Raw genomic sequence first — 16702 nt, 5'->3', positions numbered from 1 at the left:
GAAGCCCCCAGCATCTCGCAGCACAGTGTGGTGCACATCATCCATTACCAGAGTTGCCATCAGGAGTTGTACTGACAAAATAGGCAGGGCATCTATTGGTGCATAAACCAGTTTGTCAATCTATCATATAATATATGAAACTATACAAATACAGAAATGTAGGAGAGAAAAGTGTTGTAAATTCACGCACAAAAACAGAAAATATTAGGCAAAGTAATGTTGATCATACACACAAATTATATATATATATATATATATATATACAGATGTGCCCAAATAAACAGTATGTATCCTCCATGCGCTACAAGTCGCGCCACACATAGCGCTGGAGCTCAATGTGACTCTGTAGCGCCAAGCGTTTTTCATACGTCTTATGACATTCAAATGCGTATTTGCACAGTGATGCAAACACATAGCACAAACTGCTACTGCTGATTAAAATGTTATGCAGCACGCCTATATTCTTTGTGTAACTGCGGGTGTATCTGCATGCTAAACACTACGTTACAGTGTTACAGCCACTGACTGTTTCCAGATTTTCATAGTGTTATATACAGGTTGAGTCTTGCTTGGATATCGTAATATTCCGTATTTTCGAATATTTGCATACCATAATGAAATATCTTGTGAATGGGACCCAAATCTAAACACAGAATGCATTTATGTTTTTATACACCTTATACACACAGCCTGAAGGTAATTTTATACACTATTTTTAATAAGTTTGTGCATCAAAAAAAGTTTGAACATATATGAAATTCATTTATGTTTCATATATACTTTATACACACAGCCTGAAGGTTATTTTATACTATATTTTAATAATTTTGTGCCTTAAGCAAAGTTTGTCTACATTGATCCATCAGAAAGCAAAGTTTTCACTACTTCAGTCATGCTAAAAACATTCCGTATTTCGGAACATTTAGATATGGGAGACTCAACCTGTATGTGTGTGTGTATATATATATATATATATATATATATATATATATATATATAAAACAAGAGGCGGCACTCAGAGTCTTCTTAATTAAAAAGTGAACCCCATTATAGGGTGTTTTATTGTGTCAACATTTCGGGGACCGAATCCCCTTCCTCAGAACAACATCAATAACTAAACAAGTGTATAAACAGTGTTATATACACAGATTAAGTGTCAATTACCCCCATCTCCCAATGCATACAGCTGAAGTCCCTTCCCGTCGGCTGACAGCTGCCTTCTGTGTCCCTCGGCTGTGGCGTCTCCGTCGCGCCGGAAGTAACATCGGACACAGCCACGGGACCATGCAGAACAAGCAAAACATAAGAATGATTATAGTGCAGCTCCATTATGACGCCTGACGGCGATTTAAAGTGCAAATGCATGGTGATAAATATATGATTAAACAGTGCATCCAATATGGACATAAAAATACAATAAAAAACAACATGGATACAACATAAAATTTTTATAAAATTGGTTACTATGGGCAGCATCACTTTTAAACTCACTTCTAAAAACTCTCACTTTAGTAAATTTACCCCTAACTGTAATTTCAAAGACTGTGCTAGATGAATGAAAGTTAGAGCTAATTGGTGATTTGGGAAACTACTCCTCTTTGTTTCTCCAAGGCTTGATACATCTCCCCCTGCATTAGAAATGTATTTATCCATGATGTCCATGAGTTATGAAATGGACCCTTGTAGGAAACCTGGCCACACTTACTAATTAAAATATAAATCTGGTCAGTGAGAAAGAGAACACAAGAGCAATTGGGAAGTTACAAAGAGGTAGCAAGTGGAATGATCAGGGTACATAAATAGTTACATATTAAAGACACTTCATACCCGCAAATGTGCATGTATAGGTATGCCATTTCATTTAATCAGGACATACTGTATATGACTTGCACAGATTCTATGACTCGCTGATTTCAAGTCTCCATTTTACCTGGTTTAAGCAGCAACAGAACCTGTGTTATTTACATGTGTCTTGAATTAAAGGCATTATATGGTAAACCTATGCATGTTCAATTAGTATTCCAATGCCAATTATGTTTTTGAGGGGTAAAAGTGTGCTAAAATCATATAACATGGTATTTTATGACTCTCAGTACTTTGCACTTCCTTCATTTTTTGTACAGTTAACTCCTAGATACTTAGGGGTATATTTACTAAAGTGCTGGTTTTTAGAAGTGGAGATGTTGTCCATAGCAACTAATTAGATTCTACTTAACATTTACAGTATCTAGCACCTAGGAGATAATAGCTAGAATCTGATTGGTAGCTATGGGCAACATCTCTACTTCTAAAAATCCACATTTATGTAAATATACCCCTTATGGTGGCAATTGGATTATGGGCCTGAACCAATTAGCTGCGAAGGGGTGAATTATCATTGCAACGGCATAGAATCGCTGGTAATGTTACGACAATTCATCGCCCTCATGGGCTGATCTCACCGCAGACTTGCATATTTTCTGGAGCTGCGGACAAAAATGTGTAAATCCAGATTTACTGTAGGTGCATACAGCCGCACTTACTCATGGGTGCGAGTAATTTGCACCTAATTGGATGAAGCCCATCATATTAACTTTCACCGCCAAATGGTTTGGATTTTGATCTGTTGCAATGCTTAAATACACTGTTCACTGGATAGTCAATTTTGTGAAAAGATCTATCTGTGTGGTGAAACTTATAAGTACCATCATACTTCTGCATACGCGTTAATGTGCAGTGTCTATAGCTAGTCAATAAACTTTTTGTGTGTGTGTCCATTACTAATATTAACCTTCAATTATTTGCCTGTGTCTTATGCTTCAGAGATGGCTGGAACCCAGCAAACCAATTCGAAAACAACTGAAAGGTATGTCTGACAAATTGAAGTATAATTTGCTGTGCACCATTGTCCATATTTCCAGGTTTAAAAGGATTTATCAACTTTAATATCAATCTAGCACAAGCAACAACTTGAAATATAGGTTGTAGACTATACCCATCTATAAGGCATTTGATGCTACATACATATAGGGCCATATTCAATTAGACGCGAAAAGTCAGAATTTGCGAAAAAGTATAGCGGATGACGTCATTTCGCCAGGCGGAAACTTATCACCGTATTGAATTGCAAAGACTTATCGCGTACGCGTAAAGTCAATCCATTGTAATAGGCGGAAAAGTTTCGCCTAAGAATAGCAGGCAGAAAAAAGTGCAGAATCGCGGTTTTGGGGTGCGGAAACCACTGTGCACCCTTGGGACATTCCCCCAATCTATAACTGCGTAAAAAAAAAAAAAAAAGTGTGAAGCACCCAAAAAAATGACTTTGAAAATGGGGGCAAAAAGTTCAAATATGGGGTACAAACATAAAAAGTAGCAAAATAGGCTTTTGGGGGGTCTGCAAGTATGGGGGAGGTGTTTTTCTGTTTGCAAGTCACCGCTGCCACCAATTTGTCACGACCAGTTGGCCGATTCTCCAGATACCTCAATCTGAGAATCACCAACTGTGACTTATGGTTACCTCAGCACGTGCGGTTACTATAACACGGTTCTGCCACCACCAACGAAGTTAACGGGAGTCGTTAGGTTCTCCGCTCAAATCTCAATTTGCACACTCACTTACATATAGGTACGTAGCTTTGACCTCACAGGCTCATGAATTCAACAAGAACACGGAGAATACACTGGATTAAGAATGTTTAATCCAAAAAATATTTCCAAGGTTATTGATTACAGAAAAAGGTAGTACAAATATGGACAATACAAATATATCACAAATAGGTTTCAGAAAGTAAAAGGAATTAAAAATGAAAAGAACCCAGAGTCTTTACATCTAGACTCAGTCGTGAAGGAGACACAGGAGCATTGGATTCTGGCCAGTCGTCAGGACTCTCCTTGGGCACAAGAACACTTATCACTGAGGGAGATGCATAGTTATACCCTCACAGCTGCACTAGTCCCCACCTTTGGGTTTTTCACTCTTTCATTGCTGTACACTGGGCATTAAGAAATCGGCCACACCCTTCCATATTGTCTATAGGAAGTAGGGGGTCTTGAAACAGTGTGAAGGGGTCTTTAGAAACCAATAAGCAGGTAACATACCCTACATCCCTGTCATCTCCCTTCTAAAGGATTTTATATCCCATGACCTGGCTTGACCAGGTCTGACCATCTGCATTAAGGATGTATCTCTCCCCAAACTTTATGGCCTGTAGAGAGAAGAGATGGTTATCTAGATGCCTGGTTCCAGGAAGACAAATCTCCTCCAAGCTTTGTATTCCTACAGGTCAAATACAGGACACTGCCTAGAAACCATGTTGATACACACATTTATATATATATATATATACATTTACATGACATCATTCCTGGCGATTATTCTTGAGATAAACGCCACACCTCCCCCTGAAGATGGGCACAGGAGGGACTGAGACACACGTCACAGCCTTACCTGTGTACCACTGTCTGCCTCTTCACTGCCGGGAGAGTCCATCAGCATTGCTGTGCTCTGCACCCTTTCTGTGCTGGATGGTGAAGGTGTATTGTTGCAGGGTAAGGCTCCATCGGAGAAGTTTACCATTATCCCCAGAGACTCTATTAAGCCATACGAGTGGGTTGTGGTCTGTTATTATGGTAAAGTCTCTCCCATACAGATATGGCTGCAGTTTTTGGAGAGACCATACAATCGCCAAACACTCTTTTTCAATGGTGGCATAGGCCACTTCACGGGGCAGCAGTTTTTTACTTAGGAAAATGACAGGATGCTCTTCCCCCTGCTCATTGACCTGACTGAGCACAGCACCTAAACCATAATTAGAGGCATCAGTCTGTACAATTAACCTCTTTTTGAAATCTGGGGCCTGCAGCACACGGGACTGAGCTAAAGCAGACTTTAGGGCTAGGAAGGCCCTCTCACAGTCCTCAGTCCAATTGACCACCTGTGGCAACTTCTTTTTTGTCAAGTCTGTTAAGGGCTTGGCTAGGGTGCTGTAGTGGGGTACAAATTTTCGGTAGTACCCTGCAGTTCCTAGAAAGGACATCACTTGTTTTTTAGTCTTAGGGGTAGGCCATGCAGCAATAGCCTCCACTTTGTCTAGTTCTGGGCGGAGAGTACCTCCCCCTACACGGTGCCCTAAATATTGTACCTCTCCCATGCCAAACTGGCACTTCTCGGGTTTGATCGTCAAACCTGCCCCAGTGATTCGGCCTAACACACTATTCAGATGGATCAGGTGTTCCTCCCAGGTCTGCCTGAACACTGCGATGTCATCCAGGTAGGCAACTGCATATCCCTCCTGGCCTTCCAGCAGGTCATTAACCAGGCGCTGAAAGGACGCAGGGGCATTCTTCATCCCAAAGGGCATGACCAGAAATTCGAACAGCCCAAATGGGGTGATGAATGCGGACCGCTCACGGGCCTCAGGTGACAGCGGGATCTGCCAGTACACCCTACTGAGATCCATGATAGTGATGTAACGTGCCGGGGCAAGCTTATCTAGTAGTTCATCTATCCTGGGCATGGGATAGGTATCAAATACAGTGGCATCATTTAACCTCCGGTAATCCACACAAAATCTTGTACCTCCACATTTTTTGGGACCAGTACCACTGGGGCAGCCCATGAACTGTGAGACCTTTGTATCACCCCTAGCTGCAGCATCTCATCAATTTCCCTTTTCATTGCCTCCAGCACTTCTTGGGAAGTAAGAGATGCTGGCTGTCTGAGGGGGGTCTGATTACCTGTGTTTACGTGATGTGTAACCAAGTGTGTCTTTCCTGGCTTTCCTGTGAAATGGGACTGAAAGGGCTGTACGGTATTAGCTAGCTGTTCTAGCTGCATCTCAGACAGCTCAGTGCTGTAGTGGGCATCTGCAAGTGACCCCCCCTCTTTTGCATCAGCTGCCAGATCTAGTAAGGGGTCGGGTTCCTGATCACTCTCAGACAAGCTACACACAGCTAACACACATGTCCCTCTGTCATGGTACTTTTTGAGCATATTGATGTGGTACATCTTCTGTCTCTTACGTCCATCCCCCTTTTCTACTACATAATTAACATCCTGGAGGCGCTGCACTACGGTGTAGGGGCCTTCCCAGGCAGCCTGTAGCTTGTTCTGCCTCATAGGGATCAGAACCTTATCCCCCACCTCAAATATGCGTTCCCTAGCGCTGCGGTCATACCAGAGTTTTTGTTTTGCTTGTGCAGCCTTCAGGTTGCTCTGTGCCATTCCCATTAAAGACTGCATCTTCTCCCTGAACTGTACTACATAGTGTACCACAGACTATTCAGGAGTGACCAGCTTACCTTCCCACTCTTCCTTGATCAAATCTAGATGGCCTCGCACGTGACGCCCATATAGGAGTTCAAAGGGTGAGAATCCAGTTGATTCCTGCGGCACCTCGCGGTATGCAAAGAGGAGGTGCGGCAGGAACCTCTCCCAGTCTCTTCCCTGGGACTCCACAAAAGTCCTCAACATTTGTTTCAGGGTGCTATTAAAACGTTCGACCAACCCATTGGTAGCCGGATGATACGGGGATGTAATCAGATGATTCACCTGCATCCTCTAACAGAGACTCTGCATGAGGCGGGACATGAACTGGGTACCCTGATCAGTTAACATCTCCTTGGGAAACCCCACCCGAGAAAAAATGGTGATAAGCGCATCTGCTACCTTGTCTGTGCGAATGGATGAAAGCGCTACAGCTTCTGGGTACCTTGTAGCATAATCCACTACAGTCAGAATGTACTGTTTTCCTGAGCTGCTGGGGATGGCTAGGGGCCCCACAATATCAACAGCAACCCTCTCAAAGGGCTCAGATATGATGGGAAGGGAAATGAGAGGAGCCCTCCCCACATCACCAGACTTCCCAACTATCTGACACGCATGGCATGAGCGACAGTATTCGGCTGCCTCCCTCCCCATGTTGGGCCAGTAGAACTTATGCTTCAACCAAGCTATGGTTCGATTCACCCCCAAATGTCCTGCTAAGGGAATCTCGTGTGCTATTTTCAGGAGCTCAGTTCTGTAGATCTGAGGGATTACAAGCTGCCTTTCAGCACCCTCAGCTGTGACCCATTCTCTATATAAGAGTCCATTTTCCATAAAAATTCTCTCTGATTTACCCTCCAGACCTGCCTGGCTGATTCTCCCCCTCACAGCTTCCAAACTGGGGTCTGTCTGCTGTTCTGCTTTGAAAGCAGCACTTCTCATTAGTTGATCAGGGTGAGGAGACAAAATGTGATTTCTGTCCTCCCCTATCCCATACTCTGTGCTGACAGCTTCAGCAGGAGAGGAGGAGGGGGGCTGAGGGGGAGGAATCTCTAGTGACACACTCTCCCCAGGTGCAGGGGTTAACTCACAGTTACTCTGGGCTGTGGCTCTCCTGGTCATTACTGGTAATACAGGGATGGCATCGTTACCTACAGTATTCACTCCAAACCCTGATGATGGTACATTTGCAATATCATCTGCTAACAGTACATTACACAGTTTTTCATTAGGGTACACCGTTAGACCCATTTCTGACTGACCAGACTCTGGCCTGTGGAACTGCAAAGGGTTATCTGCTAGAACAGCACTTTGTATATCACTGATACAATCACATTCATTTGTACTGTTGCTGGGTCGGTCAGCAGGGGTCACCTGGGGGAAAACTGGGTTAGATTGTTCCTTTGCATCATTTACAACATCACTCTCCAATACATATTTAGTATGCATTTTCCCCAAATCACACCCCAACAGCACTGTAGCAGGTAAATTGTCCAGCACCCCAACATCCCGGATACCTCTCCCAACTCCCCAGTCAAGATACACACGAGCCATAGGCACCTCTGGGTGCACCCCACCCACTCCCCGCACTGTAATAGTCTTCCCTGGAATAATATCCTCGGGACCCACTAAGGCTGGGTGGATGAGAGTCAGGTCTGAGCCAGAGTCTAATAGCCCAAGTGCAACTTGGTGTCCTACCTGGACCGCTTGTAGATTGTCCTTGGGGCCCTTCCACACACAGGTGGCTGGCACAGGTTTCCCTGCTGGGCCACTAACAGGAGCGGGTGTTGATCTTTTCTTCTTGGGGCAATCGACACTGATGTGCCCCAGCTCATTGCATGTAAAACACCTGCGGCCAGTTGCCAAAACAGGTTTTCCCCCCGCCCCCCCCCAAAAGGTGCAGCAACAGCTGGCTTTGCAGGGTACCGCGGGGGTGATCCTCCGGGTTATCTCTCTCCCCATGCCGCTTGTCCTGGCATCCCCCAGCTCTTCTTCACCACAGAAGCCCGAGTGCTGGTGTACCTGTCTGCCAGGCTGGCAGCCTCCTGAGACGTTTTGGATTCCCGATCCAGGACCCACTCTTTGACCTCCGCTGGACACAGTGCGAGGAACTGTTCCTGGAGAATAAGGTCCTTTAGTTTGTCGAAGTCCGTCACCTGCAATCCATCAACCCACTGATGCAACAGGGTTGACAATTGCGCTAACAGTCCCGCATAGGTATCAGAGGGACTGCGCTTTGAGTCTCTGAACTTTTGTCGATAAGCCTCAGGGGTGATGTTGAAACGCTGTAACAAGGCTTTTTTAATCACAGCATAATCACCATCCATTTCCTGGGGAAGATCTGCAAACGCCTCCAAAGCTTTTCCTCTCTGCCCAGGGGTAAAATAACTTGCCCATTCACTGGGGTCCAGTGCAAACTGTCGGCAAGTCTTTTCAAACCCCCTCAGGAACGTATCGAGGTCGCCATCCTTCTCCAATACAGGAAATTGATCATGCCGGGGCTTTTTCCTACCCGGTTCACAGGTGGCATTCTGTCCGCCGAGTCTGGCCATCTCCAGCTGGAACACGCGCTCAGCTTGGCGCTCCTCAGCCGCAGCCTGGCGCTCCGCAGCCTCAGCCTCTCGGACTGCCTTCCGCTCAGCAGCTTCCTGGTCAGCTCGGCGTGCTGCAGCTTCCTGGTCAGCTCGGCGTGCTGCAGCTTCCTGGTCAGCTCGGCGTGCTGCAGCTTCCTGGTCAGCTCGGCGTGCTGCAGCTTCCTGGTCAGCTCAGCGTCCAGCAGCTTCCCTGTCTGCAGACGTTTGGAACTGCTGCATCAGCTGCAGAGTTGTGGCAGTGTCCCTGTCCTTCATATGCCTGTCAGCAGTTTGAAGGAAACTCTCCAGTGCAGACTCACTTGACCCAGCAGAGGTGTCCGACCCCCGCTGTGCATCTGTTGTAAGGTCCAGTACAGACTGCACCTCTGCAGCAGGGTTGTCCATTGTCTGGCCACCTTCAGCAACAAGATTCTGATCCGCCACTTGGAGTAATTGGGCCAGTTGATCCTTGTTCTGGCCCTTCCAGGCAATGTTTCTCTCCATACACATGGCCACAAGGTCATCTCTTTTCTGTTGCAGATACTCTGTGGTCATTCTGGACCTCAAACTAATTGCCAAATAAAATAGAAAAGAAAAAAAAGAGATAGGGGGAACAGAAACTATTTGCTATGTATGTCCGTTTAAAATCTAAACCTTGAGCGTAATTCTCCGGTGAATTTATGATGTAGTTTCTCTCAAGAATCACACACCATTAATTCACTTAAGTTCTTGTGATAAAAGCAAAAATTATCATCATCCCACCGCTTGCCACCAATTTGTCACGACCAGCCGGCCGATTCTCCAGATACCTCAATCTGAGAATCGCCAACTGTGACTTATGGTTACCTCAGCACGTGCGGTTACTATAACATGGTTCTGCCACCACCAACGAAGTTAACGGGAGTCGTTAGGTTCTCCGCTCAAATCTCAATTTGCACACTCACTTACATATAGGTACGTAGCTTTGACCTCACAGGCTCATGAATTCGACAAGAACACGGAGAATACACTGGATTAAGAATGTTTAATCCAAAAAATATTTCCAAGGTTATTGATTACAGAAAAAGGTAGTACAAATATGGACAATACAAATATATCACAAATAGGTTTCAGAAAGTAAAAGGAATTAAAAATGAAAAGAACCCAGAGTCTTTACATCTAGACTCAGTCGTGAAGGAGACACAGGAGCATTAGATTCTGGCCAGTCGTCAGGACTCTCCTTGGGCACAAGAACACTTATCACTGAGGGAGATGCATAGTTATACCCTCACAGCTGCACTAGCCCCCACCTTTGGGTTTTTCACTCTTTCATTGCTGTACACTGGGCATTAAGAAATCGGCCACACCCTTCCATATTGTCTATAGGAAGTAGGGGGTCTTGAAACAGTGTGAAGGGGTCTTTAGAAACCAATAAGCAGGTAACATACCCTACATTCCTGTCATCTCCCTTCTAAAGGATTTTATATCCCATGACCTGGCTTGACCAGGTCTGACCATCTGCATTAAGGATGTATCTCTCCCCAAACTTTATGGCCTGTAGAGAGAAGAGATGGTTATCTAGATGCCTGGTTCCAGGAAGACAAATCTCCTCCAAGCTTTGTATTCCTACAGGTCAAATACAGGACACTGCCTAGAAACCATGTTGATACACACATTTATATATATATATATACATTTACATGACATCATTCCTGGCGATTATTCTTGAGATAAACGCCACACAAGTGTTTACTTACGTGTTTTAAAACAACAATTTTGCAACTTTTAACTATGCTTGCACCCATTTTCAAGTACCCCAAATTTGACAGGACTACTTATTTTACCCATAAAAAAATGCTAAATACTATTCTTCACCACTTATGCAAAGACGCTAATTTGAAGCAATTGACCGCAAAATTAAGTACCCCATATAGCTTCAGTAGGGCTAATCAGGGACATCTATATTGATCCCCAATGTTGGTGCTACTTTTGGGGGGCATCTGGCTGATTTCCCCATTTTTGACAGGACTTCCTGCATGTTTAAGTATCGCCGGGTTGCGTTTTCGCGTCCTTTGGAATTGAAAACGGTGAATCGCGGGGACGCACGCGTTAAGTTTCCGCACCTAAAACACGCAATGTAGGTGAAAACTTTAGCAGGCGGAAAAGTATCGTGGGTGCGAAACTAATTGAATACGGGCCATAGTGTCTATAACACAGGTTCTCAAACTCTGTCCTCAGGACCCCAAACATTGCATGTTTTCCAGGTCTCCTCACACAATAGCAAGTGAAATAATTAGATCCACCTGTGGATCTATTAAAATGTGTCAGTGAGTAATGACTACACCTGTGCTCCTGCTGGGTGACCTGGAAAATGTGAACTGTGTCGGGTCCTGAGGACCAAGTTTGAGAACCACTGGTCTATAACATGTTCAACATTGTTCTGAATTCTCAATATAGGACTTCCATGCTGCCTTCTATTCAGAGTGAGATTTTTCATACCAGACCCCAACACATTACAGCAGGATCAGACTAGGTAATACTATTTCATTTATTATTATTATTATTATTATTATTATTATTATTATTATTATTATTATTATTATTATTGTTACATTAGTGTTATTGTTGTTGTTATTGTATTATTATTGAAATTCTATTTAGCTGACCTTCATTTCCTGAGAGAAAACATGACTGGGTTATGATTGATGGTTTGCATTACTTTTTTTTTTTCAAATCTATTTTATCGATTTTTCAGAATAGTCAAAAATGACACACATCCTACAAACAAGTAAATATGTTTGTTATAATACAGAGCAATGCAATATATCCATTTATTTAAGTGACAAAGAAATGGCATCATATAGACAGATGTAAATATCTCCTGGGAGCCCGCTGAATAGAATTCAAAAACATAACATGAATAATATTGTATATATGATCACATGGTACCCAAAAAGAGTTACATTGCATGCATTACATTGAAAACCATCACTTAGTAAAAAATAAAAAAGGCAAACAGAGAGAGGGTGTAGGGGAAAGGAGCACACATGACGAATTAGGCAAGGAGTAGGGAGAGGAAAAGGGAAACTAACAGCTGAAATAAGATGACATTACCTACTGAGAAAATGGTTTCTAGTCACATTTAAAAGTTTGAAATACACGAATCAGGTAGAGGGTGCATTAGAACAGTAGAGGTAATTCCTCTGCTAGTAACCGTCTGTGCAAAAAATATTCAGTGGTTTTGAATATTTTAAAAATCTGGTCTTGAGTGTTTTGGTCTAGTTTGTCAATATATAGACCCCACTTTCTATAGAATCCTATAATACCTTTATCAACATTTGGTTGTGCTGATTTTCTGTCAAAGTACAGTAGCTGAAGCATATTCCTTTTAACTTAGCTAGATATCCACTGTATCAAAATTACTTTTTTAGGTAGAGTGACCAGCATAGTCAGAATAGGGATTGTTGAATTATTAAGTTTATTAGAGGTTTATTTTGCAACGTTAATGTTTAAAGCTCATTAATAAAATATACAAATTTGTTCCAAAAGTATTTAATTTTGCTGCACGCCCATACACAATTGCGGAACTATAATGGCATTTAGGGCGTTCCCCAGATTTAGTGGGGGTTTAAGGGTACATGTTGAGCTAGAGAGATATATGCCCTTTGTAATGTATGTATGTGCTCTTGAAGATATGCAGAATTTAGGATCCTCAGTGTAGTCATAGTGATTGTACAATTGAGTCGGCGAGGAAAGACAAAGTACTGTATTTCTTTTTGCCATTATGAGAGCCTTTTGTCCCAGCTAGATATACAAAACATATTAGCAAGTTCAGAGTAAATAAACCTAATTCGATATGGGGCACACTCAGAGAGTTTTAATACATTTAGCAAAGGGTCTAAACCTTGGGATAAAGGATGTGTTGATGATAGAGAAGAAATGTAATGTATTGCTTAGAAAAACATATAAAAATGTGAGTGCGAGAGTTGAAATTTTTCCAGAAGGTCAGAAAATTGAATTAACTTGCCCCCAGGGTGGAATACTTTGGAGGTATCCGCTAGACCTTTATCTTGCCAGTAAAGGAAATTAGTGTTGAAGAGGGATGGGGGAAAAGAAGGGTACAAAGGGAGTCGACGAAGGACTTCTCTGAAACTGTTTATTAAGGGAGATCCATAAAAAATAAGTATCACAGAATAACGGATTATGGAGAATATGGGGAGTAATATCTTACAGTTTACTATCTAAAAGGGACACTTGGGGAGAACGGAGTAAATGAAACCTTTATCTAGTCCAGAATCTGTAAAAACATCCCTGTCAAGCAGCCAGTCAACAGCATATCTGAAAAATACTGATAGAGAGTAAGAAGCATAATCAGGGCCCCTATGCCACCTGATTTTATAGTTTCCATGAGCTTATCGAAGGCAATTTTAGATTTTTTGCTTGCCATATGAATTGTGTTATAATTCTTCTCAAAAGTACAATTCCTCACTTAGTCAAACTGTTTGGGCAACATTTGCATCAAATAATATATTTCCGGAAGAATAATACTTTTAAAAACTGCTACCCATCCCAGGATAGAAAGAGGAAGAAGTTTCCAATTACCCAGCATAGTTTTCTTCTTGACGATTATCGGTAAAAATGTTTCCTCTTATAATTTAGTAAGATCGGCCATAATCTGGACACCTAGATACGTTATCTTAGAGGGAGCAACTCTAAAAGAAAAAGAAGGAGGAATTGTTGGAATAATTTTCCAAGATTTGGAGAGATGCAAGAGTTCAGACTCTGTAATGTTGATTCGATAACCTGCTTTCACACCAAAAGCGGAAATTAGCTAAATATTGTCAGGTACAGAGGAATTCAGGTCAGAGACGAATAGTAGCATGTCATCAGTGGACAAAGCTATTTTTAGTTCAACATCATTAATTCTAATGCCGTTAAAAGATGAAGAGGCTCGTAAGGCAATTGCCATATGTTCCCAGGCAACTGCAAGTAGTGATGGGGAAAGAGGGCAACCCTATTTTGTCTCTTTATGTATAATTATTGGGGAAGAAATAAATCCATTACAGGATACTTGAGGATGAGGATGATAATATAGTAATTTTTTAATATTTACAAATGACTCAGGGAATCCAAAATAATAATTGGCCACAATCAACTAAATCGAAGGCCCTGAAAGAATCAAATTCATCTGGGGGGAAAAAGTGGAAGAGGTAGAAGAATAAATGGGCGAAATAACCTCTATTACGTTGACTTCCGAATGATGGCCTCAGATGAAGCCCGTCTGATCAGGGTGAATTATATGTAAGCAGGTGGACGTTGAAGTGCGGCCTGTACCGCCGGGCTGACACAAGCAGCTAGATGCAGCACTGCGCACTCTGGACACTGAGTACAGTCTGTGCCGCCTGGATGACACAAACTGCAGAGCGTGGATATGCAGACCATGCCACCTTGATGACACAAACGGCAAGTAGTAGATATGTGAACCATTCGCCTAGATGACATAAACGGCAGGTAACAAAAGCAGACAGGAGGACTGGGTACTCGACTGGATAACAGGAGACAACACCACAACCGGAAAGACGTGAAATGCTGTCACCGGCATCGGAGCAGCATACACACCAGAAGGAAATAGCTGCAGGAACCAATCCAGAACAGAGCAGGGATGATGGACAGTTGATGGGAGGAGTTCAGCGAACAGTCCCCCAGTGTTTTCAAGAGCAGCTTATGACAGTACCCCTCCTTGACAAGGCGTTAGGAACCCCAAAACCCTGGTTTCCCAAGAAAGTTCTCAAAAATCTTTTTCTTCAGAATAGGAGCATGTAAGACTCTTTCAGGAACCCAGGAGCGCTCCTCTAGTCCATAGCCCTTCCAGTGGACTAAGAATTGAAGGCTGTCCCATGATAGTCTGGAATCCAGGATCTTTTCTACCACAAATTCCTGGCCCCCTTGGACGAGGACTAGTGGAGGTCTGGCTGAATGTCCATAAGAATACCTGGAGGAGAAGAACATCGGCTTAAGAAGTGAAGAGTGAAATCTATTATTAGTTCTGAGTGTCCTGGGTAGCTATAATTGAAATGCAACTGGATTGATTTGTGAAATAATCCTGAATGGGCCAATGAATTTGGGACCAAGCTTTTGTGGTCTCTGATGATTAATGTTCCTGGAGGACAACCACACCAAGTCTCCCACTTTGAATTTGCATGGTCTACGATGCTTGTCAGCCCAACGCTTGGAACGGCCGGTCGCTTGGAGAAGGGCGGGTTGTACCTTCCTCAAGACTGATTGAAACCTTGAGACAGATGAAGATGGTGGAGCTCCAATCGATGTGATCTCAAAAGAGTTACTTCTAGGATGAGTCCTAAGATTACAGAAAAACTGAGACACTGAAGAAGCAGAATGGCAGGAGTTGTTCCAAGGATTGGTTGGCCCGCTCCGTCTGTCCGTTGAACTGTGGATGATAACCTGAAGAGGGACTCACGTTGATACCTAGGCCGGTACAAAACCATCTCCAAAAACGGACAACAAACTGGGACCCACAATCCGATATGATCTGTGATGGAAGCCCATGAAGTCTGAAAAAATGCTGAAAAAAGTCTGAAATGCAGACAATTCCTTAGCTGATGGTAATTTGGTAAGAGGCACAAAATGTCCGGGAGAGAAAGAACCTTGGCTGGTTTAGGGTGGACTTTCAATATGGATGAATTAAAATGTAACTGTAAGGATACCTGTAAATCACATAGCATTCTTTTTTCTCTAAATTTCACAACATTGGCCACTACACATTCATGGGAGGAGCTTAACATACAAAGCCTTAGTGGACCCAACCATGGGTTAACTCCACAATTAAGCCTTAGGTGAAACATATATTGGGTGCGTGCCGGGGACTTGTTTCACTCAGCTTAAACACTGCCCCTATACAGCTCGCCAGTCTATGGAAAAATAACACATGTTTTTTATTGCTGTTTGCATTTACTAGGGCTAAGTGTATGCCCACAGCTTATCAGTACTAATATTGTATTGGGAAAATTGGCTGCTGTGAAGTATTCATCAGAGCCGCAGTCACTGGTTGAATGTATGAGTACTGAAAACATGCTGGGAGAGAATCACTGACTATAGGCTGCATACCAGAACCGCAATCTCTGACTATGGGCCTGCATCACTATTGCTGCAAATAAATGTATAGCGGTCACTCACATCAGCTTAATTATATTGCACATGTGCTTGTAAAGGGCGGGGTTTACTCTAAACCACAGAAAAAAAAGGATATTCCCTCCAGCACACTGCAATAATATCAGCAAAAATACTTGAATCCTACATGATAATAGAAATTCAGAGGTATTAGTTGCATACATTTGCAAATATATGATTAAGCGCTGGGCCAGCTTCAAGGCTCCTCTATACCGGCATCCCTAACATTCAGGGGTTCAAGTCTGAGGCGCAGGGCACCCCAAAAGAATCCAGCCAAGGACCATCCCCAGGGCATCACACAAAAAATCACTGACTATAGGCTGCATCACCATTGATCGCTGCTGAGATTACGCACGCAATCGGCCGATTGTTGCGTACTGCACATGCACTAAGTGGCCACTGTGATCGGGACTGCGATCACAGTGACTACGCAGACCCATTGCAGAGTAATTGACAGAAAGAGCAGCTTGTGGGAAGTGATGGGGGTGGTTGCCGAAACGCAGGCATGCCAGACCATTTTATCACTGTTGCAGGGGCATGCATAAATTAGCCACTGCGATGCCTTATGCAGCCTGAGCACTGATGGCATGCAATGAAGTAAGCAATTTATGAGTATTGTCAGAGCTTATGCTAGTGTGCATGAGGTTGCGATGGTACTCGATTGATCTGATGGTTATACAGTCTTGCTAAACATTACGGATGTGTGTAAGGTACAGAT

The 16702-nt window shown here is 43.1% G+C and overlaps 1 protein-coding gene and 1 pseudogene across 20 annotated transcripts in view; one reads left to right on the top strand and one right to left on the bottom strand.

Annotated features, from left to right (window-relative positions):
* The window catches only part of PTPN3 (protein tyrosine phosphatase non-receptor type 3), a 753142-nt gene that overhangs the window by 220922 nt on the left and 515518 nt on the right, over nucleotides 1-16702 (top strand). For 17 of the 20 annotated variants that reach the window (XR_015878492.1, XR_015878493.1, XR_015878491.1 and 14 more), the window contains 2 exons: nucleotides 2803-2845; nucleotides 11254-11329. The exons of 1 other annotated variant lie outside the window; for it this stretch is intronic. Coding sequence is in view for 15 of the 19 variants with exons in the window: in XM_088473605.1 (XP_088329731.1) it covers nucleotides 2803-2845; nucleotides 11254-11329 (119 nt within the window). In the remaining 4 variants the exon portion in view is untranslated. The remainder of the gene's footprint in view (nucleotides 1-2802; nucleotides 2846-11253; nucleotides 11330-16702) is intronic. 2 more of the 20 variants (XM_088473616.1, XM_088473615.1) reach the window with 1 other exon arrangement.
* On the bottom strand, nucleotides 6539-9372 carry LOC148522865 (uncharacterized; annotated as a pseudogene).

The sequence above is a fragment of the Taudactylus pleione genome, unplaced genomic scaffold (assembly GCF_031769625.1).
Source record: "Taudactylus pleione unplaced genomic scaffold, aTauple2 ptg000137l, whole genome shotgun sequence".
Taxonomy (NCBI): domain Eukaryota; kingdom Metazoa; phylum Chordata; class Amphibia; order Anura; family Myobatrachidae; genus Taudactylus; species Taudactylus pleione.
Note: the sequence above shows the minus strand (reverse complement) of the source record. Positions and strands in the feature narration are given on the sequence as shown.